A 27,625-nucleotide genomic window follows, 5' to 3' on the forward strand; every position below is an offset into this window, starting at 1 on the left:
GTCCTCTCCTCTCCTTCCCTTCCCTTCTCTTCACTGTCCGCCGCTCCCATCTGGGCCGCGCGGTCTCGGCCCCAGGGCCCCGGAACTGCCGCCTGCCCGCGGTGGGTGGGGGGAGGCGCGGCAAACTTTCCCCTCTTCGCGGCGGGGGCTGCCGCCCCCCGGCCCGGAGCCGCCCCGCCCCGCCCCGCGGCGCCGGCTGCAGTGCTCACCTGAGGCCGGGGGGCAGCGCGGCTGGAAGCGGTGGCGCAGCTGGTGCAGGATGACGCGGAGGCCGATGCAGTACACCCGGAGCAAGGGCACCAGCGCAGACAATAGCGACATGGCCGCCTCCCGCCCCGCGGCGGCAGCAGGCTCGGGGCGCGGCGGGGAAGGCACTGGGCGAGCAGGCGGCCGGCGCGCTGTTTCCGCCGGGCCGGGCCGGGGGGCGCGACGCGGCCCCCACCCACCCACGGAAGGGAAAGCGCCGCCGCTGTCACAAGCAGCGCCCGGGCTCGCCGCGGCTCCCGCCCTTCTGGGCATGTGCGGTGGCGGGGGAAGGGAAGGGGCGGCGGCGGGCGGACCGGCCTCGGCGGCGGCGGCAGCGACGGCGCGGCGGCTCGGCCCCCGCCGGGACGGCCGGGAAGCTGGGCAGGGGGAGACGGAGAGGGGCGGCGGGCGCGACGGAGCAGCGAGGGGGGCGGCGGTGGCGGTGTGACAGCCCGCCCGGTGAGGCCGCCGGGGTTGGGCACAGAGGCTCTTGCTGCCCGGTCTGTGACAGCTACAGGCAGTCAGTGCCTAGGCGGAGTGAAGCACACGGCGTTGCTTCAGGATCCCGTGGCTGAAAACGCTCGTCGGGTTGTCTCACCATTTCCCTTCACTCTGGCACAAATGAGGGGCTGCTGCTGCGTCGCTGGGTCTGGGCACGGCCTCTGACATCTCGGGCATCCCTCAGGCTTACTCATCTCGAGGTCTCAGTTGCAGGTACCGATTTCTCCAAATGTAGCTCAGTGTACGGAGCCTTCCTACCTCAGGAGCCGGAATTCTACACCTGTCTGACGAAGACCTTCTTTACAATGATTACTGGTATATCGCATGCTATATCTCGAAAGTTTCGTGTTGTCAGTTTTCATTCCTCAGCCTTAGTTTGAGTACTTAGTCCGAGTACTCGGGACAGAAACTATCTATCTAAAACTCCTGTCTACCAGTTCTTCTGGTAGGTGGCTGGTTTCGGCTACAGGAAATACAGCGCCTAGCCCTGATGTCGTGATTTTCATTCACAGAACCGGGGGGTTTCAAAAATCCCGATTACCCTCAGTATCGATACAAACCAAAAATCAGTCATTGCACAATAGGAGACGTTGGCCCATATATTCAGTTTTAAATCTTTAGGTAACTTTTTGTCTTTGAGAAAGATGAGAAGCCATACAAAGTTCTGGAAGTGTGTTTGAAATGTAATCTCCTAGCCTTTAAAAAAACCCCACTCCATACTTTCTAAAAAAACAATACAATTAACAACATACTTTTTCAGTATCAGATTACATTGCTCAGCAGAACTGACTTCATGTCTTCTGTTAGAAATACATATCGAGAAAAAGCATGGTGTGTAGTTGCTCCAGGATAAAACCAACCATTTAATTTTATGGATCTCTGATGATTATTTTTCTTTATTAACACATAGAATTAGACAAACATAAATAATAGACATCATGAAGTCACATCAATGAGGGATTCATTCCTAATGGATACTTTTTGCAAGCATGCGTGGAGCAGTAGAAAGAGCAACACAAAACAACATGAAAGAAGAAACACATTTAGTAATGGTGAATTATTCTTTCAACTTATCTCAGTAAAAATCAAATCTCAACTCTTTTATGTTGCTTTACATCCTTTTCTCAGAACTACACCATTAATGAAAGCCCTTTCAACATTAAATTGTTGCCTACAGTGTATTTACACAATCTGTATATAAATAAACCATACTTTCTCAGGTTTTCTAGTACAAGAAAATCAATTGATGCATATTCAAGCTACTGCAATAAATATTCCACTTTTTTCATTTCATGTCATTTTTTATGCTATCCAAAGAATTAGACTAACTTAGGGAAAACTAATGGGTTAACATTACAGTCTTACTGGACTCACTACTTTTTCTCAGGGTGTCACAATGATTTTTAGCCCTCCATGGTTCATGAGTAGAGCTTCACAGAAAGGATAAGGAAATTTTTTTCCAACAATATATTATTTTTTTCTAAAGGCTTATGGGGCATGAGAAATGAAAATAATTACAAAAGGCTGTAGGTCTTTGATTCTTTTCAAATATTGTCTTATAATACATCCTAATTTTAATCAATATTTTCTTTTCTTTGGTTTTCAACAGCCTGCATCTTCTTATTGACACTTTGGTTTTTTTCTTGCAATCATTTACTGCAAAGCCTCGAGTATTCAGGCTGGAGTCTCATCCATCTATGTTAGATACCTCACTGAGACATTACCTCAATGAAGTTTTACATGTCTTAACCCTGGAAGGGACAAAAGTAGCAATCTAATTCCTCAGCTTTGCTGTATGGGCAGAGGACAGAGAGGCACTTCTGAAGACCTGCAGAAAGTGACAGCTTTCTCTGAGGCACTTAGAGTGCCTCCTTCTTTCCACCGACTACAAGTGAACTCACAGTGCCAGTGGGCAAAGTCAGCCTACAGCTAGAGCACTGATATCCTCTTGGAAACTCATCTGAAACATTCCTAACACTCTATCGACATACGATCCAGCCTCTCTGTCCCTACTGCAGGACTGACGTTAATGAGATCACAGTGCTTCCACCCACATTTTGCATAAAGATGCAAAAACTTGTAAGAAAGGAAGTGGGTGATGTTTCTAAACTCTAATTAAGCCCTGAGCTCCAACTTCCCAGCAGAATGGCATAATCAGCAACCATCGGGTAGTTTGGATGGTAGGTGTTGCAGCTGAGAGCCTGCGCAGCCTGGAACACACGAGGCACAGGGCCACATCAGAGAAGGCAAAAGCAAATCCAAGGTTGGCCTAGCAGTCCAGATCCTCTCTGACACAGGGTGGAGACTTACAAGGTTATGCTTTGTTTTTCTTGTCTCCTGTATGACACATCTTTTCCACATATATGAATTTACTTCCCTTGGAGTTTTTTTCTCTTGAGATAAGAACTGGAGCCAACAACTCCTCGTATCCACACACAGTAGGAGAGGTTAATGCTTTTTGCCCAAGCGTGGTGTAATAGTTGGGGCAGTCTTGTAAGATGGCAGTGACACATCAGTCCCTGTCTAATGGTAAAATGTACACTTTGCACTCCCGTGCTTAGCTCAAGTCATGCTCTCAGCCTTATTGCACCTATGTCGAAGCTGATGGCCCATGTCAGAAAAAGCCAGACATAATTCTGACTGCTGCTAATTTTTCAGACTTCTAAAAGGGATTTAAATGCCTGTCTTCCTAAGCTGGATTGTACTGGGACTTGAGGCAAGAGATAAGTGCCTATCTTCCCAGAACAGGATCTCCTTAACATGTGTGAATATAGTTAAATGCTTGAGGAGCTTTCAGGTTCAGTAGGGAGTTGCTCACAGTAATAGGCAGTGCTGGGAAACACTCACTTGGGGTTGCATGTGGAATTCATGTAGGGTTTTTTGCACCTGCAGACAATTTTGACAGTCTGCCTTTTTTTTTTGACATATGTCTTTTTTTTCTCCCTCTGTGACAGGAGGAGTAATTTTAGGTACCCTCGAACTAGACATCATCTTGCCTAATATTGGGCACTTGAGCATAGCAGGACTACATGGAGCAGCCTTCAGAGTAGCTTGGGGAGGGTCAGTTACTTAGAAGAGGAAAGAAACTTTGCCAAAGGGAGAGGTGTCGGCAAGCTACACAGTAGAAAGTCCCAGGGACTGAGAGCAGGCTCCTCTGCTGTGGGCAATCATCTGATGGGACATACTTAGGTGTTTTCAGTAATGCTGGATAGACAGTAGATTGTCTAAGACCAGCCTTCTGTGTAACAGAACCATGGTACAGCATTTCCCCATGAAGGGGGATGGCTTTTGAACCCTCTCAGCCTTTTTCAGATATTTCACTTTTCAAGAAAATGATCTCACTTGGAAAAAAATTACCTTTGCCAGTGTGGGTATAAGGAGGTGACAGCCAGGAACACGCTAAAGAAAAGAAATCTGAGGGATTTTTAGCCTAGCATTTAAGTTAATGGGAATGAGGCAACAGTGCTCAAATCCATATTCCCTGAAGAACCTATGCTTTTTAGACTAGAGAAGAACAGGACAAAATACGGACTAATAAGTGCAGTAGAGTCTTGGAATAGGGACAATTTCCCCTATTCCACAAAATGCTCAAACCACTCAGCTATTATGCAAGAAGCATAGTGTGCTTATTGCTCCTGCTGAGTTTTTTTTTTAAACAACCATCTCTGCAGTAACTGTTGTATTTGTGCATCTAAGTATTCAGTGTATGTCACACTTTCAGGATGTATCTGGTCTGAAAAGCCTGGAGCATGAGTAGTTTGGTCTGGGTTTGCATTCACCTTCCCTCATATGCCTTTTCCATATCAGGTAAGTTCTGAGCATCCCCCCTGCAGTCAAGACTCATAGGCCAAAAAGTCAGAATAAGGTGTGCAGAAAAAAAGCAGTTACAAAAATAAAAATAATTTTTAAAAAATCTCCAAACATGTGCTTATCCACAAAACTTGCATGGAGACATAAGTATAAAGCAGATGAAGTGCTAACAAAAATACACAAGCTTTTGTTAAAAACGTCTATCATAAAACACTTAAAAATACAAAACATATTTAGAATTGAGCAGGGGTATTAACAGGCTTCAAACTGTACATGGCAACTTGTGCTTGGCTGAAACAAGAACAAGTCATATGGAAATTCTAGATGTAACCAGTATTATTTCAGCAGTGAAAATCAGTTTTTATGTAATTCCTGGATTTATTGGAAAATGTCTCTAAGTAGATTAACTGATTGATTAACATACATGAAGTTTCAAAAGCCCTTTGACAAGATCCTGCACACAAGGGATGATAAGCACTCAGGGGATAAGAACCAGCATATTTTTGAAACAGAAAAATAGAAACACAATCCCACAGAGAGTGAAACAAAGTGATTGATTTTCATCAGGAAATCACAGCAAAATAAGAACAGGGTGTCATGTTTCCATTGAACATCCAACTCTGGCTAATACATTCCTTAATGCCTCAGATGGGGTAAGGGAAAAGCTGTTGCACCATAACGGCACAGTGTTATTTCTGTTAGTCAGGACAGGAGAGCAGCAAGGGAATTCCAGACATTTAAACAAGCAAGGTGTTCTGGCAATATTTCAACACCAAGAAAGTAATGCTATTTAAAAAAAAAAAAAAAAGATTAATTATGCCCACTATAGAAATGGCTTTGTTGACAGTTCATTTGTGTTAAAAAATATCTAGTGTCAATAACTGTCATGTGATTATTTCAGTGTTTGTATAGGGATGTCTGCAAGCACCTGTGCATTCCCTATGCAACACTGCCCAACCCATAGCTAAGACAATTTTGTTCGGGGTCAGCAAATGTACAGGAAGATTATTATGGTCCAAAGCAAGAGTTTTCCATGACACTCAGGTCCTCCATGTGTCTTTGATCTCTTACTTAGCAATATTTTAAGATAAACACATCTTTCATCAGAAATGTGGCTAGCATCATTCTAATATGAAGGAAATAATAAAACAGAATCACCCCTCAAAAACTGGGCATTGTGAGTTGATCTACACCTGTATTTTTGTTGCATCCGCTTGCAAGAATACTTGAGTGCCACATAAAATAATATTGCACAAAGCAAGATTTGTGGGGAGAACGTAGCAGACCAGCTTTCAGGTACATGTAATCCTGCCCATCCCCTTATCCAAACGGAACTATGACAACACTGCGACTGTTGGTATTGAAGTTTCAGGAGCAGAGTTCACTGGTCTCATCTATGCTGTTTGTGGGCACTTCCCTGAAGACTACGCTCACTGCTGTTGCAGCTGGCCAGTCAGCTTCAGGAAGCAGTGGGATTGAATCCTTTGAGGACATGTGAGCTTTGGTTTTGGGCATGTCAGCTATAGATAAACAGGTGACTCCATGCCACCAGCAGGGTGTACTTACACTGATGATGGATAGGTGACCAGGTCAAGGAAGCTGGAAGATGGAGTTTGAACGTCAAGATCTTCAGAGTTGGACAGAAATGGCCAAAGTGGCAAGGACTGTGCCTCATGGACATGCATGTGAGGCTGGGCTGTGACTGATGTTTTAGACAGCTGGTGGAGGCACCTGCTGCTGCCAGAAGAGGGCAATTCTTACCTGTTGTGAGCTTTTCATACAGCTTGAAGTAACCCAGCTTTGTTCCCCAGTCTGTCTGTGTGTGCCTCATATCAGTATGAAGATAACTTTTCCTCGTGTATTCCTGTTTCAGCAATTGACTTCTTAGACTGGATTCTTACACGTTGTCTTTAGGACCCGCTCTGCTTTTGTACTTGGCTCACTGGGGGCAGGTTCTGACCTCAGCACTCTCCAATGTCAGCATGGGAAGAGCATCTCTTATTTTTGCTGTTGTTTCTAAAGACTGACTGGGGTATTTCCAGCTGCCTGTCTCTAGGACTGTGGCATATGAGAGAGCAAATGCTGTGATGGGTAAAGAGATGTGTAGAACAAGCTGGGGGGAAGATCAGGCCAAAACATGATGCAAGGGAAGACAAGCAGGTGACAGAAGATAGGAGCTGTGAGAAAGACTAGAGGTTGATTCACTTTGGTTTAACTTCAAACTTCGTTAACTTAAAAATGGTCTAGGTCACTGCTAACTTAGATCATGTCATGCAGTGGGTAGGATGAAGATCTTTCTGGTCTGTAGGGTGAGGATGTTTGAAAGCAAGTGGAGCTGAAAAGCCTGGTGCAGTAAAATCGTCCATCTTGTGGCAGGGGCCAGCTGCCCCTCCCTGACCTCGGGCAGAGGTGTGCTGTGAGGTGGACCACAAACAAGAGGGATGCAACAGTGACCTGAGCTGGGACGTGTCTGGGGCCCGATGTTATGTTTCTCCATTCTATAACAAATATACTGGGGGATTATTGATTGTAGGAAATGGTCTGACAGTTCCTTAAGCCCATTTTACCCTTCTTTTTATCCCATTGCTCTGGCACAGATGCTGTGTACTACTCTTTGTGAATGGGTCCTGTCTCCTTAATCTCCCGAGACACTTATTTCTGCTGCAGCTTCTTTGTCTAACCCCCTCAGCAATCTCTGCACTGTTACTTCTGCTTGTCCTGGGACAGCCAATGATCTCTCCCATTTTTCCCAATTCCATCTCACTTTACTTTCTAATCACCCAGACAAACCTGTCTCTCTGTCTGCCTACAATCACTGGATTCTCTGTTCTCTTGATCACACCTGCCTGTCAGTTGTCCAAAAAGATTACGTATGCCTTGAAATTTCCACTTACTTTAATAAATGAATGATTGCAATGTTATATAACTTGTTTATGTTCAGCTTGTGCACTACTGGTTTGCACTTTGGCTATTCTGTAGCATTACATTAATTTACCAAGCACAAAGGAAAAGCTCACATGGCCAAGACATTAACAGACTGAACATTTTAAATTTAAAGGGAAAAGTTGAACAAAAGAATAAGTAGGTCCTTCTGTTCTTGAGGACAAATTCACATATGACATAGACAAGGTTAGAGGAGACATCTGATGTCTGAGGAGACATTTGTCATTCCTTGTCCATGGGATGATCCAAGTCTCTGTAAACACTGAGCTTTTTTTTTCATTCTTCATCTCATTTTTGTCAGTGTAAAAGCAAATCATAGTGTGATCAATGCCGAATTGCCTTACGAACAACTGCAGAGAAGATTCAGCAGGGTTCACACCTTACACTTTCTCTAATACTTGTCTGTGAGGAAGTGCAAAATGTTCCAGAATTGTAGTTTGACCCCCTAGAATGTATGCCCTAGAAATTATCACAGAAAATTCATTCTGCTTATAAAAATAATTTAAAGGATGGAAAAAGCCAAGGGCTCATCCTGGCAGCTGTTAAGAGCACACTTCTAGTTTTGACTGATCACTGGAACAGGCTCTCTAGGGAAGTGGTCATGGCACCAAGCCGCCAGAGTTCAGGGAGCATTTGGACAACGCTCTTAGTCATATGGTTTATTTTTGGGCAGTCCTGCGAGGAGCAGGAATTTAGAAGCAATAACCTTTTCAGGCTTCCAACTTGAAATATTCTATGATTCTATGTCAGATTCCAATTTTACATATGATATTAGTCTTCATATTTTTCAGATGTCATAAACTATTTTGATTATACATAATCCATTACTTATGGTAATTTAATTTTCAAGTCTATTAAGACAGCAGTTTAATTCAACATCATCATCCCAGTCTTCTGAGACAGTAAAGAATGAAACACCAGCCATTTTTTAAAATCTCTGACTAGATAATCTCAAATATGTAACAAAGTGGGTATTTCTCAGTCCTCTGGCTTCCCTGAGAGCTGAAATTTCTCAAGCCTGATAGATGAAATTCAGATTCCCATGAGGTGCAGTGGTTAGAAATGATGCATTTCAGATTCTGGATTAGTCTTGGCTTCGTATTGCTTTCTAATCTGCTGCTGCTGTTTCAGTAGTATCAGCCATTTACATTCAATATTTAATGACAATAAGCCTAACCTCAAGGACTCAGCTATTGCTGCTTGTATGTATGTTAAATTTATAGTGTTTGAGTTAGGGAGTTTGTGTGTGTGTGTGCACGTCTAAGAGCATGTGTTTAAGTACTAGCATTCTAGTATAAAATGGCATAGGTATTTTACATACATAAGAAGCTTTTAAAACAGTTTTATAACGAGTATTTTTCATCAAGTAAAAGGCCTTAATCCAAACCAACCAACAATTCAAGAGATGAGTTGCAATCTTTAAACCTACTTCTTAAAGCTAGGCTATTTGTTATCTAGAAACTTGCAAAAATACCATCACACAGTCAGACCTGTCACTCTAAATGTTAATTGATAAGTTTAGAGTAAGCTGCTTTAGCAATACAGAACATTTTATTCCATAATCCCAGCTAGAAGATGTATTCCTACCTCCTGACATCACTTCAAAGCAGATTAATATAAAGTCTAGATTACTAAAGTGAGTTTAGACAACTTCACCAATAAAAAGTATATACATATACACTGTAAATGTATATGCATATTTATGTGTACAGAGAGTAAAATAAAATTTTGAAATTTTATTAAGCATGTGGAAGGGGAATGGCATTTCCTGCACCCAGGAGTGAATAGAGAAGTGTTTAAAGGCATTGGTTTATGCTGTTATTTCTTTCCACAAGAAAGCAGGGATCTTTTTGTATACAAATCACATTACTGCATTGTTACTACTTTGAATAGAGGAATTATATTGGTTATAACACTCACTAGCTACAAAAACTAGAGATGGAGAGCAAATTCTCCTGGTAGCCACATATTCAATTGCAAGCCCTAGCAAACAAGTTTTTATCCATCAAAAGTATAAATCCAGAAGCCTTTACTACTGTTTCAGATTAAAGAAGAATAAGCAACCAAAACCGTACATTACCTACAGGGTGAGTAGCTTTATGCTCACAGTTTCACTCGCTGGGTTTCTCATTGCAAAACAAGGGGGTTTCCTGCAACTTGCATGTTGGGTCTTGCACCCATTTTACTTCTGGCCAGCCTGCCTTTTATTGGGGATTTGCTTCTTAATTATGAGACTATTAACTACCAATTCACTATGCTTAAGTTGTTTTTTTTCTCAAGGAGAAGCCAAGATAAAAACTGTATTTCATATCTGGCTTCCCTTGGTTTATGTTTGTCACGATATTAATTACACCCTTGTTTTGCATTGTCTTGCAACCGTTTACAGTATGTCATTAATAGCAATCAAGGATCTGATTCTGTCTTTCTTGCTGTTGTTGAATTAATAGGGAGAGTATGAAGTGAAAGAGAACTTTACTGCTTCATCAAAACACAGTTTGTTTACAGAAAGGTGCACAAATTTGCCTGTAACCAGACCCAAAGAAATGGCCTTTTTTTTTACCTGCAGGTTTAACTTTTTTCTCTATTTAATTATTAACTCTTCCTGCTGCTAATCAAAAAGTTAGTTTAAATCATGATGTTATGAAAAAAAATTTTGCTCAGCTTCAGAAAGGCATGTGGAAGAATGCATGATCTGTAGTTCAGGGAGAGGATCTGGAACTGAAGAGCCACACTGGGTGAGATGGAAAATCAGCACAGATTTGTATATATCTGTTACAGCAACCAGGATCGGGTATCTCAGAGGGAAGTTTAAAATCTTTTCAGCAAACAACCTCCTACATGGTAATCTCTACTTTCCTTCTCCACTTATTATACTGCTACTTAGTAATGGTTGTTGTGCTAAGATTCTGAAGATTTTATATCCTTTTTTTTGTCCTGTTGCCATTAATTGTCTCTTTATATATTTTTGATATGTAGACAAGACTCCAAATTATTTTTTAACTTTATTGTCTCTTCTAGCTGTGCTGCATTTTATTTATATGATTATATATGTCATGTCACAAAATATTTTAATATTTTATAATTTACCACCTTTTGATTTCATTGCATAGCCCTTTACTTTTGTACAAGGCAGGAAAGAAAAAAATCCCAGTCTATCTTTAAACAACTTATTTTACATACTGCTTTTTTGTGTTACTGATTTCCTGTGTACTGTAAAAGGTCTTTTATGTCTCTTCAGAGGGAATTCACAATACAACACAATCTGTCAACTTTTATTTAGACACCCCTGTTCAAACTGTACAATGGAGTGTATTACTGTAACTGAGACTAATACACAGAAAGAGGTATTGATATAAAGAGTATTTAATATATTTATAGTGCAAAACTGCAAGTGTAAACTGGGCAGAGACTAACGTATGAGTAATAAGTGAACCACCGACAAGGGATGTTCTTGTTAAGGCCTGCACAGTATCAGCTAGTCATACCAGACTGCTGTCTACCCTATTTTGAATTGCAAGGTCATGTGAAAATACAGATGACAACTGCTCTAGATGTTTTCCTAAAATTCTGCTCCTAGGCTCTCTTGGCTGTTTCCAGCACTGGTGCACCTCATTATAGCCATGCAGCCCTGGCGTTAAGAGGGTGAAATCTCTTCACGTGGTGAGAGTAATGAGATCGGTGCCGCCGATGGAGACGAGCCAGGATATCTAATGCTGCAAAATGCCTTTGAGAGCATCTGCCCTCTCATCAGCACACACAACTGCTCTCCATCTGTGCCATTCTCTGTACTCCAGGACTGCATCACCCCTTCACCAATTAGGCCATTATGCTGCTAAGGACAATTTGTAAGTAATATTTTTGGTCCACTTTCTTTTTCCAATTACATTTTGTTTTCCACTTAGAGAAAGAAGGAAAAGAAAGGTATTTCCAATGAGTTCTTGAAACATTTTAAACAGAATTATCGGTCTTAACTTTTCCTCTTTAATTATCTGCTTCTGCTACTTGGAATTTTCAGGGCTCTTTGAGTCCTGTAAGAACTTGTGTGATTTAGAGTTACAATGATTTATTCCTGCTGGGGGGGAGGGAACCATGCTGATTACTTCTCTCTTGTTTATGCTGTGTCATTCTCTGTGCTCACAGTATGTATTGCAATGGGTTTTCTAAAAAGATAAAAAAACCCAATCAATACAATTTTCTAAAAGCAAACGCTTGCTGTACACATTGATACACAAGCTGCTAACTATATCATAGGTGAAAATAAACACACCTGTTGAACACTACCAGGATACCAAGCACTCCCAATTTCCAATTGCAGCTCCAGCAGCCTTGGAAGCAGAAGAAATCCTCCCATATTTTGTGATAGTTAGTGGATTTGCAAAATCTTAGGCTTTGCCTATTTTTCAGTGTCCTTCTTTATTTGCCTATGGAATAAATGTGTATAGATGCTTCAGATTTTTTCCAGAAAAAAAAAAAAAAAAGCAATTTCCCATATACCAAGTATATATACTTGTACAAGTATACAATACCCATATACCAAGAATCAAATGTGTTCCCTGTTATTTTCTTGCTTACACAAACCAGTCTACTGCAATCTATTATCTTTAGGCTTTTTACTATGCACTAGATTGATAGTTTCAATGATTTCCCCTTAATAAATTCAAGCCATTTTTCTGATCATTGCACTGGATGATGGTCCTAATTAGTACACATACTTCAGCTTGGTTGTTGTTTTTTTGGTTTTTTTGTTTTTTTCTCCCAGACCAGCCAGTTTCCATTTATACAAACTACAATGATTCCAGTAGAGAAGTAAAACAACTGGATGTGGTTTTATGTGGTTGGTTTGTGTCCTTTGAATGAAATTCATTCACACCTTTAGAGAGAGACAAGAAGTACATAATTTTGAGTGCTCAGGAGGTGGTTTGTTGGGCATTCAGGCCTCCTGCACAAAGGGGAACTTTGCTCTTCTTTCAGTATTAGCATGGTGCCTGCAAATAGAAATCGTATTACCTTCAATTATGCTTGCTGTGCATCAGTGGCACACTACTCACTTCAGGTTTATTTCACATTTATGAGAGGAGAATAGGTTTCACCACCCAGAAGATATATTTCTTGACAACTTGTAGCCACCAATAAAAAACTAACATAAATTATTAGTGACTAATAACCACATGCATTTGAAATGTGGAGTGATTTTATCACATCTGTCCAGTGTCTCCAGAAATTATCATTAATGATGATAGGAAATATTTGTGTCAGGGAAAACAAACGAGCAGGTAGAGATGGTGCACACCAGCTCTACACTCTGCTGCATATTAACTCATTTTCTTGACTAGGAATCACTCCACAGATTGACTGGTTTTATTTACCAGCCCTCGTAGGCAGAGTTTGGAAATGAGAAAAAAAGTGTGTTATGTTTATTTATTATATTGTTTTCTTGCTTCAGTTGACTCTCTGCAAAGCTTCTGTTTATTTTTCTTTGCTGCCTTGTACCTGCACTTGAAGCACGATGCTGCTGCCTCTGACCTCTCTACAGAGAAACCCAAACCCATCATGTCTCCATGTTGTGACTCTTCCGAGGAGCTGGCTGTGAAGGGAGGAGGGTCACTACCAGAATACCAAGCACTCCCAATTGCCAATTGCAGTTCCAGAAGCCTTGGAAGCAGAAGAAATCCTCCCATATTTTGTGATAGTTAGTGGATTTGCAAAGTCTTAGGCTTTGCCTATTTTTCAGTGTCCTTCTTTTTTTGCCTATAGAATAAGCTAACTGAAAATATTCAAACTAAGAAATAAGACCTACTGTGTGCCTAGAAAGAAATATATCTATTAAGATCAGTGGCAATTACATGACAAAACCCCTACGGACTAGTTAGTAGCGTCAGCAAACAAACATTGGTTTCCTAACAGAGATTCTTTTTTTCTGAATTTTTTTTTTTCCCTCTGATAATCTGCCAGCTCCTCAAGCATATTTCTTCACCTCCTAATATTTTGAAAGGCATGGTCACTGTCTCTTTAGCACCCACGAGTTCCAATCAAAATATCAGCAATGAAGATGGATATCCCTGTCAGGCATCGCTTCATCTCCTAGTAGATCAAGGGAGGAAAAGCCGATGTCATAAATCACTTTCCTTCAAGGGTATAGTCAAGTGACATGAGAAGTTAAAGGTTTAAAATGAAGTTTTAACTTCGCCTGTAACTTTCTCTGTCACAGAATGACAAAACTCCAGTGGATACAGTCCTGCTCGAGGAAGGAGAGGGGCTGCATGTTCTTATGGCCCATACTCCCAACTATTTTCAGGCCTAGTACTAGTTGTGGTCCCTGGAACTGTTCAATGGTATTCTATGCTTCTATGGCCAGGAAAATCCAATTTGCAACTGTTGTATCTTCTCAAGAGTTACATAAATTCCTTAGGCTGAGAACTTTCTCTGATAATGCATGAAGGGCAAGAATCAAAGCCCAGCAAGTCCATGGATTGCACCTCAGTAGGCTTTGATTCCCTTTGACGTGACACCCAACTGCAAAATGAAAGGGCAGAGCTGCACAGAATATTCAAGAATACCGTAGAAAGGAGGATGGGGAGGGAGGGCTGGCTGGAAATACCAAGCACCCTTTCAGGTCTATAAAAACAGATGACAAACAGAAAATAAAACAGCAGCCAGAATGACGTTCCAACACAAAATGCTTCTCTCCATCAATCCTAACAAAAAAAGCCTTGTTTCTCTCCAGTAGTCTCTTTGAGCAAGCCAGGAGCCAACCTTCATCTTCTAAATCCTTGGGGGCTTTTTCAGCCCTAAGAGTGGCCAGTCTGCTTTTGGGGCAGGTTTTCCAAGAGTGGGAAAAAAAACAGTGATAACTGAAATGTAAATGCTGTAGAAAATCTCTTATCCAAGCTGTGACTGTTCTGCTTTATCACTAGTCTCTGCAACGCTGCCTTCGAGTCTCAAATTTATTTACTGACCATAAGACCCCTGTAATTAAGCCATGATTTTGTTCCAGAAAGTGACCCTAGGTAAAAAAAAAAAAAAAAAAAATTTAAAAAAAAAAAAAAAAGGCATCACATGATTCCACATAACTGCAAATGATATCCTCAATTAACCTCATACAACATCATTAATTGTCAGTGGGGTTGTAGTTAACTGGAAGGTGGATTTGGACTGCAGAACTATAAATCCAATGGGACAGCAGCTAGAAAAACACCAGTCAACTTGTGCAGCCCAAGCCAAGCTGCAGAGCTGATGGGTACAGCTAAATCATGTTGAAAATGTATAAACTGAAAAATGTTCCAGATGGTGTGTTCTTCCCCTTAAATACTCTCAGGTCTCACCTGGGGATATGAATATCTCTAGACATAGTCATACAAAAGGAAGCAATACCTAAGAAAATAAGTCTGGTATACAAAAAAAATATTTGAGCTCATACTTGAATGGCTTACTGGAAAAATCTTAAACTTTCCATACATATTTTTCTTTAGATACCAAGAGTCTATTCTTCTCTAATCTCATAACCTAACCAAGAAGGGAACAAATCAAACAAATGTTGTCAGAAAAAATCAGAGACATTTTATGCTTTGCTAACATCCCAGTGCTGAAATGTCTGATGTTAGAAACAATAGAGCAAAAGATTTAAATGACTAAAAGCTATTTTAGAATGAATGTGTCTTGCATAAGTTGCATACACAGTAAGAAAATAAAAATTAAGGAAAATTGCTCAAATGAAAAGCATAAACTGTGAAATTCAATAGACTACAACGTGTAGGCCTGCATATTCTAGCTGCCATTGCTCTATTTGGCTTCAGAAACAAAAGTATTTAGGATAATTATAATTACAACCAGTAAGAGTTTCCACTCTTGGGGAAAACTTAATATTTCAATATTTTTTTCATGCTGAATCAGAATTTAAAAAAGTCAAATTTGTCTCAGAAAAAAATTCTGAAAAGTTATGATTTTTAGGTCTTCCATATAGATACTGTCAAAACACTGTCCTATGTATATCAATATCTGCAGCATTTAGTAGAAACATATTGTAGCATTTATTTCCTTATTCCAATATGATTACAAAGTCAACATGAAAAGAATAGGAAAATTTAACACTTTCAACTCACAAACCAGAATATTTTGATGTTGAACAAGGATGTTGTGGAGGAGATTCTAAGCACTGTGGAAATATCTGCATTTTGAGAAAAGAATATTTGTTAACCACTGTTGTTTTACTAGCTAAATTTTGACACCTTCCAGCACCACTTCTCTTTGACAATATCCTGATTATATTGTCTATCTTTCCTTCTTGTTTCTTTCCTTCCTTTCCTTTTTTTCTCCTTTATATTAGTATAATCACAAAGCATTTTTATTAGCGTATTTGAATTTTTTTTTCAATTTATTTTTTTTCAATGCCTATATGGAAGCCTTCACATCTTAGGACTAATGTGTAAAACCAAATACTCATAAAACCCAAGCAAGGCAAGTAAGCAGATAAAATGGTGGACAAAGAGAGGTGTGCATTTCAGGGGAGAGCTAGGATTAGAAGCAGCGTAGCCCTGTGCTTTAGACTGGGCTTCAGAATGTCATGCTTCTGGAAAAATGGCTCAGTGCATCAGTTCACAGAAGAGATTGGCCAGCTAAAGTGCTGTGCATAACCTCAAATTCTGTGTCTATTTCTGACCACAAAATTGATGCCCGTGGGAGTGCAGGTCGTGGGTGGAGCATCTGCAGGAGTCTGTTAGTTCAGATCAAGGCACACTCTTCTTGAGGCAGAGCTCCTGCCTGTCCCAGCAGACTGCCTGGCGTGCACCCCAGAGGCATCTGGGCTACAGAAGAAGAGCCCCTTCACGAGATGCTCCTGGGTGTGCAGGTGTTCAGGCCATGCCATGGACCTGGTCCAAAGTAAGAACCCCTGGAGCACCAGATCCCTTTTCCTCCAGTCTGCTTCTGCTGAGCTAGTGCAGACATAGCCATAAAAATCCACATACCACCCACCAAATTTAGAATATTCCTGCAACTCTTTAGTTGAGATTGGACCTTTATGAAAGTGTTTGTGAAGCATAATCCTTAAGAAATGTGGTAAATATGCTATGGAATCATACAAGTCTTATGGCAAACCACAGCACAGGTGCACCTGTGTTACCTACACATGAAGGTTATGTTTACACTGCAAGGTAGAGAAGTTCTCCTACACTCCCTGACTTGCCTCTGTAGCCCCTTAGTCTGCGTCTCTGTGTCTGGAAACTGTGTACTCAGGCAGGATGTCTTCTGTGACACCCTCACAGTAGATGCGTCAGCTGCACTGGGAGGTGACCAGCTCTCCTGAACACATTCTCAAATGCCTAGTTCATTGAAAACCCAAGCTGCAGGACACAATGACCTGCTGTTCTCCTTCTGACAGGCAACTGCATTGAAAGCTTTGCTGAAAGTGGGAAAAACAATGCTTGGTGATGACATGTCTCTTACCCCACCGCAAGAGTGCAGTTCCACAGCCCAGTTCATCCTGTCCCTGCCCTGTGCAGGCTGTGCTCCCCAGCCCTGACCTACATGGTCCCCAGAGGGAACGCTGCAGTGTCTCCTTGTGCAACTCTCAGGCACCTCTGCCACTGCTTCGAGTGATCTGCCTGTGTGTTGGACAAGCAGAGGATTTCCACAGAGCAGCCTCCACATCCAGACACCTGCACTTGGTGCCTAAAGATGGGCACTGCAGGGATTTGCTCTTCACTTTTCTTTTCAATAAACTGCCTCCGATAATTGCCTTGGCTTTAGAGCTGAAGGCCTCTGGAGTAATGAACAACTGTTATTTCTAGTACAATGGGATCGTTGCCTGTAATGTTATCCCTTAATTGCTACTGCAGTGCAAATTATGAAAAGCAAGAATTATGAAAAGCAAGAATATCCAAATATAGAGACACTTGGCCCTTGTGACAGGAAATTAAGGTCTCTTCTCTGGCACTGCTGCACGCCCTGAACTCCCGCTCAAGTCATAATGAATTACATACATTCAATATTTTGAAAAACAGGCTCTTAACCTCTACAAACAAGCTTAGAGAGTTCATATTGTGTGTGTTCTGGCTCTTGCTATAAGTGTCCAGTCCTTTTTCAGATCCTACTGATCTCCTGGGCATCCTGGTCCCTTCAGAGTTAGTGGCAAAACTTGGCTAAAAAGGATGAAGTACATTTTTTAAAAATAATGAGTAAATCTGTAGGTATAGTATCTTTTGAAGTTTTAGTGATTTGGATTGCTGAATTGGTTATTTTTTACGGTAAGAAATAGCAAGCAAATGTTTCTGTATCATGCACAATATAAAATCTCTTATCTTCCTTCCTATTTTTGACACCTTGAGAGTCTACCATTTTCAGCATCTTGGATAAAATCTTTTCCATGCCTGTTCATGCCTTGCTTTGGTGCTGTACTCTTTAGAAGCAATAATGACCAGAACAAACTTAGACTTCTGAGAACGAGTGTGTTATCTCTACAGTGCCTTTTTAATATTTCAAGAATTAAGAGTCTAAATATTTAATCTCCACTCTGAAGTGTCTGAAAAGCGTGGTTTTGTCAAACAATAGCGGTAAACTGCTGAGGAAAGGTCCACTCCTTCTCTTACTGATGTCAGTGGGAATTTTGCCAGGAAGCTCAGCCTGATAAGGGTATAGCCCAAAGTAATCAGTTCTACAGATGATTACATGAAAAGCCCTTCATTATAGCATGATGATTGAGTACTATTACAGTCAAGAGACACACACATCTTCTGGAACCAAAACCAAAAAACAGAATGTATTAAGGCTATTCCTCCTGTTTGGCAGCAGCCTTTCATCAGATGACTTTTCACATGTTAGCACAGCTACTTTGGTTTTGGCCACAGCCTGATATGCACAGCGAAATGAGCCCAAATTTCCTCTTCCACAGTTCCTCTCTGCTAAAGGTCTCTCAGCCCATGAAAACTGTGTTGTTTGGTAAGTAAAATATTTTTGGCAAACTCAGGAACATTGCACTTTTTTGTCCATCTTCTCACTTCAGTTCAAGGGCGTGTCTTGCTCCAAAGGTGCCTTTCCCAGGCTGGAGGAGGGCAAGTAGCTAAAGCTTGTGTGTGATGGCTGATGTCTTGACGAAGGGACACTGTGACACAGATCCCCAGAGCCAGACGCCTGCTTCTGCAGCCTCACCCAGCCTCCCCGGTGCTCGAGCTGAGAGCAGGAGGAAGCAGGAGGTTATGGCCATGAATTGGGCACTGAGGGCACGGATGATGTGTGCAAGCTAACGGGGTGCCCTTGCAAACACGTTCAGGATCTTCACTGTTCTTCAGGAAGCATTTGTTAAGCAGATACACTGATGCAGTTTAGCACAGTTCATCCAAGAAAGTGAAGCTGCACAGTACCCTGCAAAAGCAAAGTCTGTATGAAGACAGGAATATGACTAGAGTTTGTATTAACTCTGGATGAAAGTGTTTTATTATTACTTATGCACACGGAGGTTAATTTTCTCTCTATTACTTGGAGGTCAAACAGAAGCCTGCGCTCCCTACTGAAATCAGTAGTTTGCCATCCTAGAAAAATCTGAATTAATAAAGACAAAATGTAAATATTTATAAAACATACACAGTCACATCACTCAGTGTTACTAAGTCATTAATAGTGTCTGGTTCTGGTTTGTATTGTCATACTCACAGGAAGGTGCAGTGATGACAGTATGAAAACACACACACATAGCAAGTTTAACTTACATTTTGGGGAGGATTTTCTCCACTACATTACTTAGGAGAGAAGTTTTAATGGTGCATTTAAATTTATTTATTTACACAAATGTGTGTAAAGCACATTTGTATGTTGCTTACATTTCTTATTTGAAAGGAACTGTGAAACTGTCCCACTGCTTCCTGCCTAAAACTGCTCTCTGGATTGCAGCTCTGATTTCTCTGTCATGATATATGTTGTCAGGCTTTGTCTCCTCTTGAAATTATCACTAAAATGGTACACTGGCAAAAAGCCATATGTAATGGTTGGGAATTCTGAAATATTTTCCATTATTTTTGTAATAGCAGTTGGTAATTCCCTGAAGCTATGCATTCGATTAAATACCTTTTCTTTTTGCAGTCCTCTGAAACAGTGGTAAAAAATCACTGCTATTTCATTTTAACCTCGCAAGTGATGGGCAAAAATCACTTGCCTAGCAAGCAGAAGTACTATTGTTCGTGCTAAAAGGTCAAGACAAAAATGTGCTGAAAACTTTCTGGATACTTATATAAAGAGATGAGTTATGACTTGGAAGTTATTTATTGCACAAAAGAGCCTGTACTTGACCCTCTGCATCCTGCTCTCACATATTTTATGTCACTTTAAGGAGAGGAATAACTACTTCTCAAACAAGCATTCTGATATAACAGCTACCTCTCAGTTTAGATGAACTCAGAAATGTGCCTAGAAAATCATTTGTCATCTGCTATAGAAATGTCAGAGTTCCAGCTTAAGAAATAGCCATATGAAATCCTTTTCACTCTTTGACCATGTACTAAAAGAGCCAGCAAATGAAAAGCTATTGTGTTTATTTTCTATGGGCAGCCACCACATCATAATGTGGTTATACTTTTCATGGAAATCCATCATACAATATACATATTACAGTTCAGACTATACCATCTACTCTAACTTACACTATGCTCTAGTTCCCAAGATCTTTGTACTGAGCAGCTCCTGTGTTACATGTTACAAACATGCTGCACCTTTCAGTTGGGTGTAAGTATTTCTGGGGCAACACAAGCTCAATTAGAGTGCAACATTAATTTCATACAGAAACCTTTGGAAGTGAGAGCTCAGTATGGGTTTAGGCTTTGTGCAGATCATAGTGGGAGGGTACAGAAACAATCTATGTGTTTTATGCAAACGGATTTTGCACACCTATAGCTCCTACACTCTGGAAGCGCAATTAAACTGCCTGTCTACCACCAGCAGTAAAACCAACAGTTTTAAGAGGGGGGGTGTAGACGGAACCTCAGCTATCTTTCTTGTGGGTTTTAAGACTCGGGAAAAATTTCTAGGAAAAACAGGAGAGAGCACAGCACCTCTGTCATGTATTGTGCAAAGCTGTCCTGTCAGCCACGCAGTACACTAGAAGGCATCACTACATCCTGTGTCTCTACAGTATAACCAGGAAGTCTGACAGACAAAGCTTTCACTTTACTCTCACACAAAGTAAGAGATCTGTCTGGACTAGGCAACCAAGGTGAAGCAAAATGCTTCCCCTTTCCTTATCTACTGCTATGGATGCATAAAAAGTGGATTGCACATCAAAACATGAAGAGGGAGAAAGAAGTTTCTTATCTTTATTAAACTCTCAAACTTTGCCACCAAGTTTCCAAATTCAAAATATTTTCTTTTTCTTCCTCATCTGTCTCAACCCAGACCACCAGCTAATTCATATCTGGGTCCTGCAGTGAGCTCAGTTGGGCTGGCACAGCCTCTGGCAGCAGCTGAACTGCAGGCAGGTTCAGCATCCCACCTGCAGGGACTCTGGCAGGGTCAGGACTCTGGCAACTAATCCAGAAATCTAAGTGGCTATGAAAATATTCAAAGAAGCATTAAAATAAAATTTCCTTTGTGTTATTAAATTATTCTTTCCCTCCAACTGTATTGCTTGTATCAACCATTTCTGAAATTACTGTTCTGGAAGCAAATGTACTTGCATTCTCACAGACTGGTTTTTTGAATTGATCATCTTTCTCGAAACCATAGAATCACAGAATCTTAGGCTGGATTGAGTTGGAAGGACCTTAAGATCATCTAGTTCCAACCCTCCTGCCATGGCCAGGAGCACCTGCCACTATACCAGTTTGTTCAGGGCCACCATCCAATGTGGCCTTGGGCACTTCTGGGGATGAGACATTCACAACTTCACTGAGCAACCTGTTTCAGTGCCTTACTACCCTTACAGCAAAGAGTTTATTCCAAATATCTAATCTAAACCTGCCCTCTTTCAGTTAAATCCATCCCTACTTGTCCTATCACTATATGCCTTTGTAGAAACTCCCTTCCCAGCTCTTTTGTAGGCCTTCTTTAGGTATTGGAAGGTGCTATAAGGCTTCCCCAGAGCCTTCTCTTCTCCAGGCTGAACAACCCCAACATTCTCATCCTGTCTTCATAGGAGAGTTACTTTTCAACACCTTTAAAAAAAAAAAAAAAGGGAAGAAGAGGTGGAGAGGTATTTATGATCTAATATCCTTCCTAATAACCACAGTAACCTGAATCTTCTAGAGGAAATTAGCATATATCTCTTCCCTGGTGTAAATCATTCTAGCCCACTTTCCCAATTTGCCTGATGGTGAAGTATTGCTAAGCAACACCACACTTGCAGGTCAGCTGCCACTTCATGACTATGCCGATGTCAATTTTTTTAAGGCCCACAATATATTTTTTTCAAAGATTATGTTGCCATTTAAGAGCATTTAAAACTACTTAGCTAATCTTCCTACTGTAATACTTGCTCTTGCTTAGTCTAAAGTTGTGTTGCTATGGCTGAGTATTGCTTGGAGTGTCTAAATATTTGGAAGTAAAACCAGCCATTTTCTTCAGTGGTATAATGAAGTGTGGTATAAGATCAAGCCTGATTTTAATTATAAGTTGTCCTTTCTCTTCTTACTCTGCCTGCCTTCCCTGTTTTTCATGCCAACAGCAACTGTTTAATTTGACTTGAAGGAAAGCTAAACAGTTAGCCTCAAGTAGCAGATGAATCATTCTAATATCTGATAACTTTTCCAAATAAAGGCCTCTCTCTCCAGGAGCAAATGTCAGTCTCCATCACTTAACAAGCTTATCTGTGCCCATGTAGCAAGCAGGGACATGCTCACACTGAAAAGCTAATGGTGGGATTTTCAGTGTGTTGCCAAACTGCTGAGTAGTACAGTGATATTGCTGATTTCCAGACAAAGTTCAGCACACAGCCTATGCCTGAGCAAGCACTGAAAAGTAGCATGTACAGGACATATTGCAAAAGTTCCAAACCATGCAACCCCCAAAAGTGTAAGGTGCTCCTCAGTGGGCCACCACCGGTGCTGGGGCATCTCCTGCTCTTGCTCTGGTCAGGTGCTGCAGAGGTGCCCTTCCTATGGGAAGCCCTGGCATTGCCCTTACAGGTTCATCCAGACACTCACCTACTTCAAAGTACCAACTAAATATGGGTTTTCATGAAAGTAAGCACTTGGATACAGCACAGAGACCTATTTGATGCCAAGTATCTCATTAAATTGTCGACTTCCTTGCAAGCAGCACTCAGAGTAGCAAGAACAAGCATGGGAGATAAAATTCTCCAGCGACCTATGCTGGTAAACAAGGACTTCCAGGGCCAAGCGCTCAGGGCTGTGAGTTCAAGCAGTGCTTGGCTGGCACTCAAGCCCCAGGAGCACAGGGAAGCCCAGGAAAAGCCATGGAGCAGGCACATCTCTACACCCAGGCAGCAGGTTTGCTGGGCAGCATCTCCCTCTGGAGGCTCTCCACAGATCCTGCTTCCCATCACCAGCCCCAGCTGGGCAGGAGAGTCCACCCCAAGCCATCATCTGAATGTGAGGCTTGGGCAAACCTGACTTCTCTTAGTACATTTTAACAGATGTCTGGCTCAAACTAGTATCTTCAGACTAAAAGAGCATTCTGTAAAATCAGTATTTTAGGAATTGTTTTTTCTAATCTGTTACCAAGTCTGTGAACCTTCTAGGATAGTAAAATGCTACTTTTTTCTACAATCCTGATCATTAGACAAACACTTTTCCTAAAAGTATGGGGAGGCTGATGGAATCAGATGAAATTAGAAAGTCAAAGTTGAGGATTCTAAGAACAGAATCTAATCAAATATAAACATGACAGTTGTCATCACTGTCACAGTATTTACAGCAATTTTCCTGTTAAATTATCCATGTGTTTTCACCAACACGGAGGTTAGTCATTCAAGCCGTTTTAATTATATTTTTATATCGCTGTCTCATTTTTATTTGTTTGGATTTCTTGTTTACTAGATCTTTGATGGGATCTATACATAATGAAGTTTCTCATGCTTCCCTGAAGCTACATTTGGATTATCACAACCTTCAAAAACTTGAAGATGATCCTAAGAAAATTGAAAAATGGAACCAGAGTTTTCACAGAGATCCACTGACTCCAGTAAACCTCTACAGAGCCCCAGGATCTCCCTCATCACAGTGGCAACAACATGCTCCCTGAATTTTTTTGATGGAAACCATCACATGCATTCAGCATGACAAAAGACTGAAAGTGAAAAATTTCTATCCAGCTTCTCAAATGTCAAGTAAAATGTCAGGTAGCACTGTAATAAAAAAGGAAAACCTAACATAAAACAGTAGTACTCTGATTAGCATGTTGCTTTCTAATGAATGTCACACGTTGAGCAAAACCACTGGGCTTCAGAAATAATGAAGTAGTGACTGGATGAAAAAAAACACTGCAGTTCACCAGTAACTCCCAGAAAAGCTCCTTTAGGAAGTGAATCTTTGGATACTTCTGTAATTGGACACATCTTAGGATCAAATTCTCTCATCAAAGGGTAGATATTAAGATCTCACTAGAGTCAATGAGACCTTTATGGATCTAAGAAGAAAAGTTGGCATTCATTGGTGTTCCTCTAGGGAGAAGAGAGAGTTAAAAAAAAAAAAAAATTAACTAATGTTGTTCAGCTGATGGAGAATGACAGACCTTTTAGAGATGGTGATCAAAGGTAATTAAATTAGGTGACAGAGACCTCTCTTGTTGCCACTCAAAATGGAAGATCCAAGGAAGAGCGGTCATCCTAAAAAGTAATTATTTATGAATCCCACAAAATAAATCCAGTGGAATACACCCCTGAAAATTATCGGACATGAACCTAAATTAAACTCTGCACAGCAAAATATGTCTTGCAAATGGGGAAAGTGAAGTTTGCAAAATACATCCTTGATTTTTTAATCAATTATTATTACCACCCTGTAACCCAAGGGAAGTCTGCTATGGATCAGGGAAACACAAGATCAAGGATGCTTCTAGCCAAAGGAATCTGCAGTCAAAGCAGACCACTCATGAGATGTGAAATAAACTATGCCTTGCAATTTTTTTTCAGCCATCTCACTGCAAATGTTCCTAACTCCAAACACCTGCCACCTTTTACACAGTCCTCCAGTAAGCTGTTTGTCAATGTTAGTACAAGTCTTTACTGTACCAAAACCAATCTTCTCTTTTTCAATACAGTGCTTTGAGAGACACAATGTATAATGTTTTATTGCACTCTAGACATTTTACAATGTCTAGTAATTTTACTTCTTTTTCCCTCAGAAAATGTGGCATTATCCAATATGATTTTATCTTTGTAAATTCACGTGTGCTGCTCCTCATTTGCTCATACTTCAGATATTCAAAGACATCCTTTTCTACCATTTGTATCAGTAATTAACCATAGCTAAACAGGAAATGCACTGAATGGCAACGGTGCGATTCCTTGCTCCAATATTTTAAAGAATTGCATCCTTTCTCCCCTACACATTTATTGTCTATTTACAGATGTATTGTCTCTTTAGCTACCTACACAGGTGTTTTTCTTCAGCTGTTTCTCAACTGGTTACAAATTTCCAAAATTCATTCTAGAGGATCAGATCATTATTCTGACCTAAGGATCATGTGCAGGCCTTTTTTACGTAATTTTTAAAGAACTGATAGAATTTGTATGCAGTTCTGTTGCTACATGTTTATCTCACTTTTTGACAGACTCTGTAACCATCCCCTTTGAATTCTCAATGATTTGGTGTTTATTGCTATCCTTTTACTGTCCAAAATATTTCAGTGGCTATTTTCAATGGCAACAAATGAGTTGTCATAGACAAGTATGGAAATAAAAGTCAAACATCCTCAGATTATTTATTACCTCTTCACATTAAAAGCAAACCTTGGTTAGATGCTATAAACCTAGATCTTGTAATTTAGAGTCTAATAATTTCCAAAAAACTGGTGTAAAAGAATACATGCAACATGCAAACAGAAAGATTTTCTATGTCATATGCTTCTGTATGTTTCCACTGATATTTTTATAAAAATAATGAATGCATAAGAGGGTCATTTCTCTATAAAATACAAAAATCGAAGTGCTTGCTCTAAAAATGCAGACAGACAAGTTTAGCCAGGAGGTAACTCTAGTATAGAATGGATGAACTTGTTCATTATTATTCTTTACAAACCTTGCAGGAAACCTGACAGATTAAAAATGTTCCAAGATCTGTGTTTTCACTGTCAGTGATGCTTGTGCAAAAGCAAAAAAATTATATATCTTGGCAAGACAGTAAGACACCAACATAAGCTCAAGGCTATTCCTTTTCTACATAGATTTCAGTGTGAAAATGGTAGGAAAACCAAAATAATTTTCAAGCTCCTAGAGGGTACTGTCAACGGTGAAAAATAGAAAGACAACTATAAACATAATTATTCAAGTGCACCCTCTTAACTAGCAGGAAGATTTTGAAGGGCTAGCACAGAATTTTTTGAACGTGTTTTTTTCCTGATAAGCAAGACAGATAGATAGCAAACAATTATGGGGTTTCCTCCTTTGCAAAACGCCTTACAAAAGAGATATTAACCAGACTGAATTGGTTCCTAGCAGAATGCATGTGGAGGGCAAGGCCTGATGCAGTTTTTAACTCCATTTCTTCAGCATCCCTGTTAGATGTTTTGCATAGCAGTACCTTCTGAACAAATTTTCTTGGGATCAAACTCTAACTGTCACTTAAGACTTCACTGGAAAATCTGCAGGACTGAAGAATGAATATTTGGTCCTTAGGCATGTAAATGAAGAGGTCATATTCGAAGTATTTTCCTTTTGTAACATGAAAGAGAAGATTCCCAAAGGATCCCTTGTGTCACTGGTCTGTGAGCCACTTCAAAAGGTACATGCCCTGCAAGAAAAAGGTACCCATTGCTGTGGTGGCAGCTGTTACTGTAGCTGCTGCTCTTCCAGGTACATGGCAAAAGGGGGCAGTGGGGCACTGTACGTTTCAATAGATTAAACTAATGATCCCTGCAGATCTTTTCTCTACATTTCTTTGCTGCAAAAAATTATTACAGTACCTAAAAAAGCAATCATGTTGTATTAATAATATCCAGACAGTTTAAACATAACATCTCTTTTGCTTTCACTGAAAATGGGATTCCTCTCCTTGTAAACGATTGACTGAAACTTCATTACTTCCAAATCTCCAGCCACAGGAAGTACTGCATTTTCACCCACTAATAATGGGTGAAACAACACCCAGTAATATCCGTGTTGGCTTCTTTTGCATTACCTCCTTCACATGCTCTCCAGGGAAGCTTGCATTCCTGCCTGTAACACATCTCTCCAAGTTTAAAATAACCAACAGTAGTTTAGGTGTCATCACATGGAACAGGTTTTGTTTCCTTTTCTGTGTCACTAACTGTGTTGGTTTTAGCCAATGTGCCATGGCCAGTCATTGCTTATGTTGGGCTCTTTCTTAATTTATTGGGCAGTTCTACCTTCTGAATCTTTCCTAAGTGTTTCTAGACTTTGTCTGTACCACATGCATTTCAAAATGTGTTTGTTCATGCAACTTTAAACATTCAGCAACATCATTTGTTGTTTGCATATTTAACAAATGAGTCTTAAGGTCAAAGGTATCTTCAAACATTTCTAGTTTTACATTGTAATATAGTCAAATCTGAAGTTTGGGGTTGCTTTGGTTTTTCAGTTGGAGTCTAGGATAACGCTTCCTTTTGCTGAAAGCAGCAGGTCCCACTTCAGTGTAAGTTGACATAGATAATATGTCATTAAAAATAATGACATATTATTTAAGAGGAATGGTCACAGTAAAGAACCCTGCCCTCTCTACCCAACAACCCTCTTTCATCTTGTCAAAAACAGCCTTTAGTCTTTTTTTAAAATGACAAAGGTTTCCAGTGTCAATATACTCCTCAGGATGGCACTGCTCTAACCAGATTTATTAGCAAAGCTCTTACTTTACCATTATAAGCCAAAGTCTGGTACTCAAATATCATTCATTTCAAAATCTCACATTTTATTTAATGGCTACAACATGTCAGCACTGTCTCCAATGTTCCTTTGATGCAAAAAGACAAGGGGATGTGACAAGATAAACTTTGATGTGCCACATTCAACCTG

General features: G+C 40.5%; 2 protein-coding genes and 1 long non-coding RNA gene across 7 annotated transcripts in view; 1 reads left to right on the plus strand and 2 right to left on the minus strand.

The window, feature by feature from the left end:
- The window catches only part of DHRSX (dehydrogenase/reductase X-linked), a 162,872-nt gene extending 162,551 nt beyond the window's left edge, over positions 1–321 (minus strand). For both annotated transcript variants that reach the window (XM_042042203.1, XM_042042193.1), the window contains exon 1: positions 210–321. In XM_042042203.1, coding sequence (XP_041898137.1) covers positions 210–321 — 112 coding nt within the window. The remainder of the gene's footprint in view (positions 1–209) is intronic.
- The window catches only part of ZBED1 (zinc finger BED-type containing 1), a 53,340-nt gene that overhangs the window by 12,541 nt on the left and 13,174 nt on the right, over positions 1–27,625 (minus strand). The window contains exon 1 of one of the 4 annotated variants that reach the window (XM_042042138.1): positions 210–298. The exons of 2 other annotated variants lie outside the window; for them this stretch is intronic. The gene's annotated coding sequence lies outside the window, so the exon portion shown is untranslated. Of the gene's footprint in view, positions 1–209; positions 299–15,508; positions 18,856–27,625 lie in introns of those variants that run through there. One more of the 4 variants, XR_006018360.1, reaches the window with a different exon arrangement.
- Positions 660–25,353, plus strand: LOC121671046. Its single transcript, XR_006018368.1, has 3 exons — positions 660–1,062; positions 11,078–11,345; positions 23,475–25,353. It is a non-coding gene; the product is annotated as an uncharacterized LOC121671046 (long non-coding RNA).

This window comes from Corvus kubaryi, unplaced genomic scaffold (genome assembly GCF_017639235.1).
Source record: "Corvus kubaryi isolate FWS band 111438036 unplaced genomic scaffold, C.kubaryi_AGA036_p1.0 133, whole genome shotgun sequence".
In the NCBI taxonomy this organism is placed as follows: domain Eukaryota; kingdom Metazoa; phylum Chordata; class Aves; order Passeriformes; family Corvidae; genus Corvus; species Corvus kubaryi.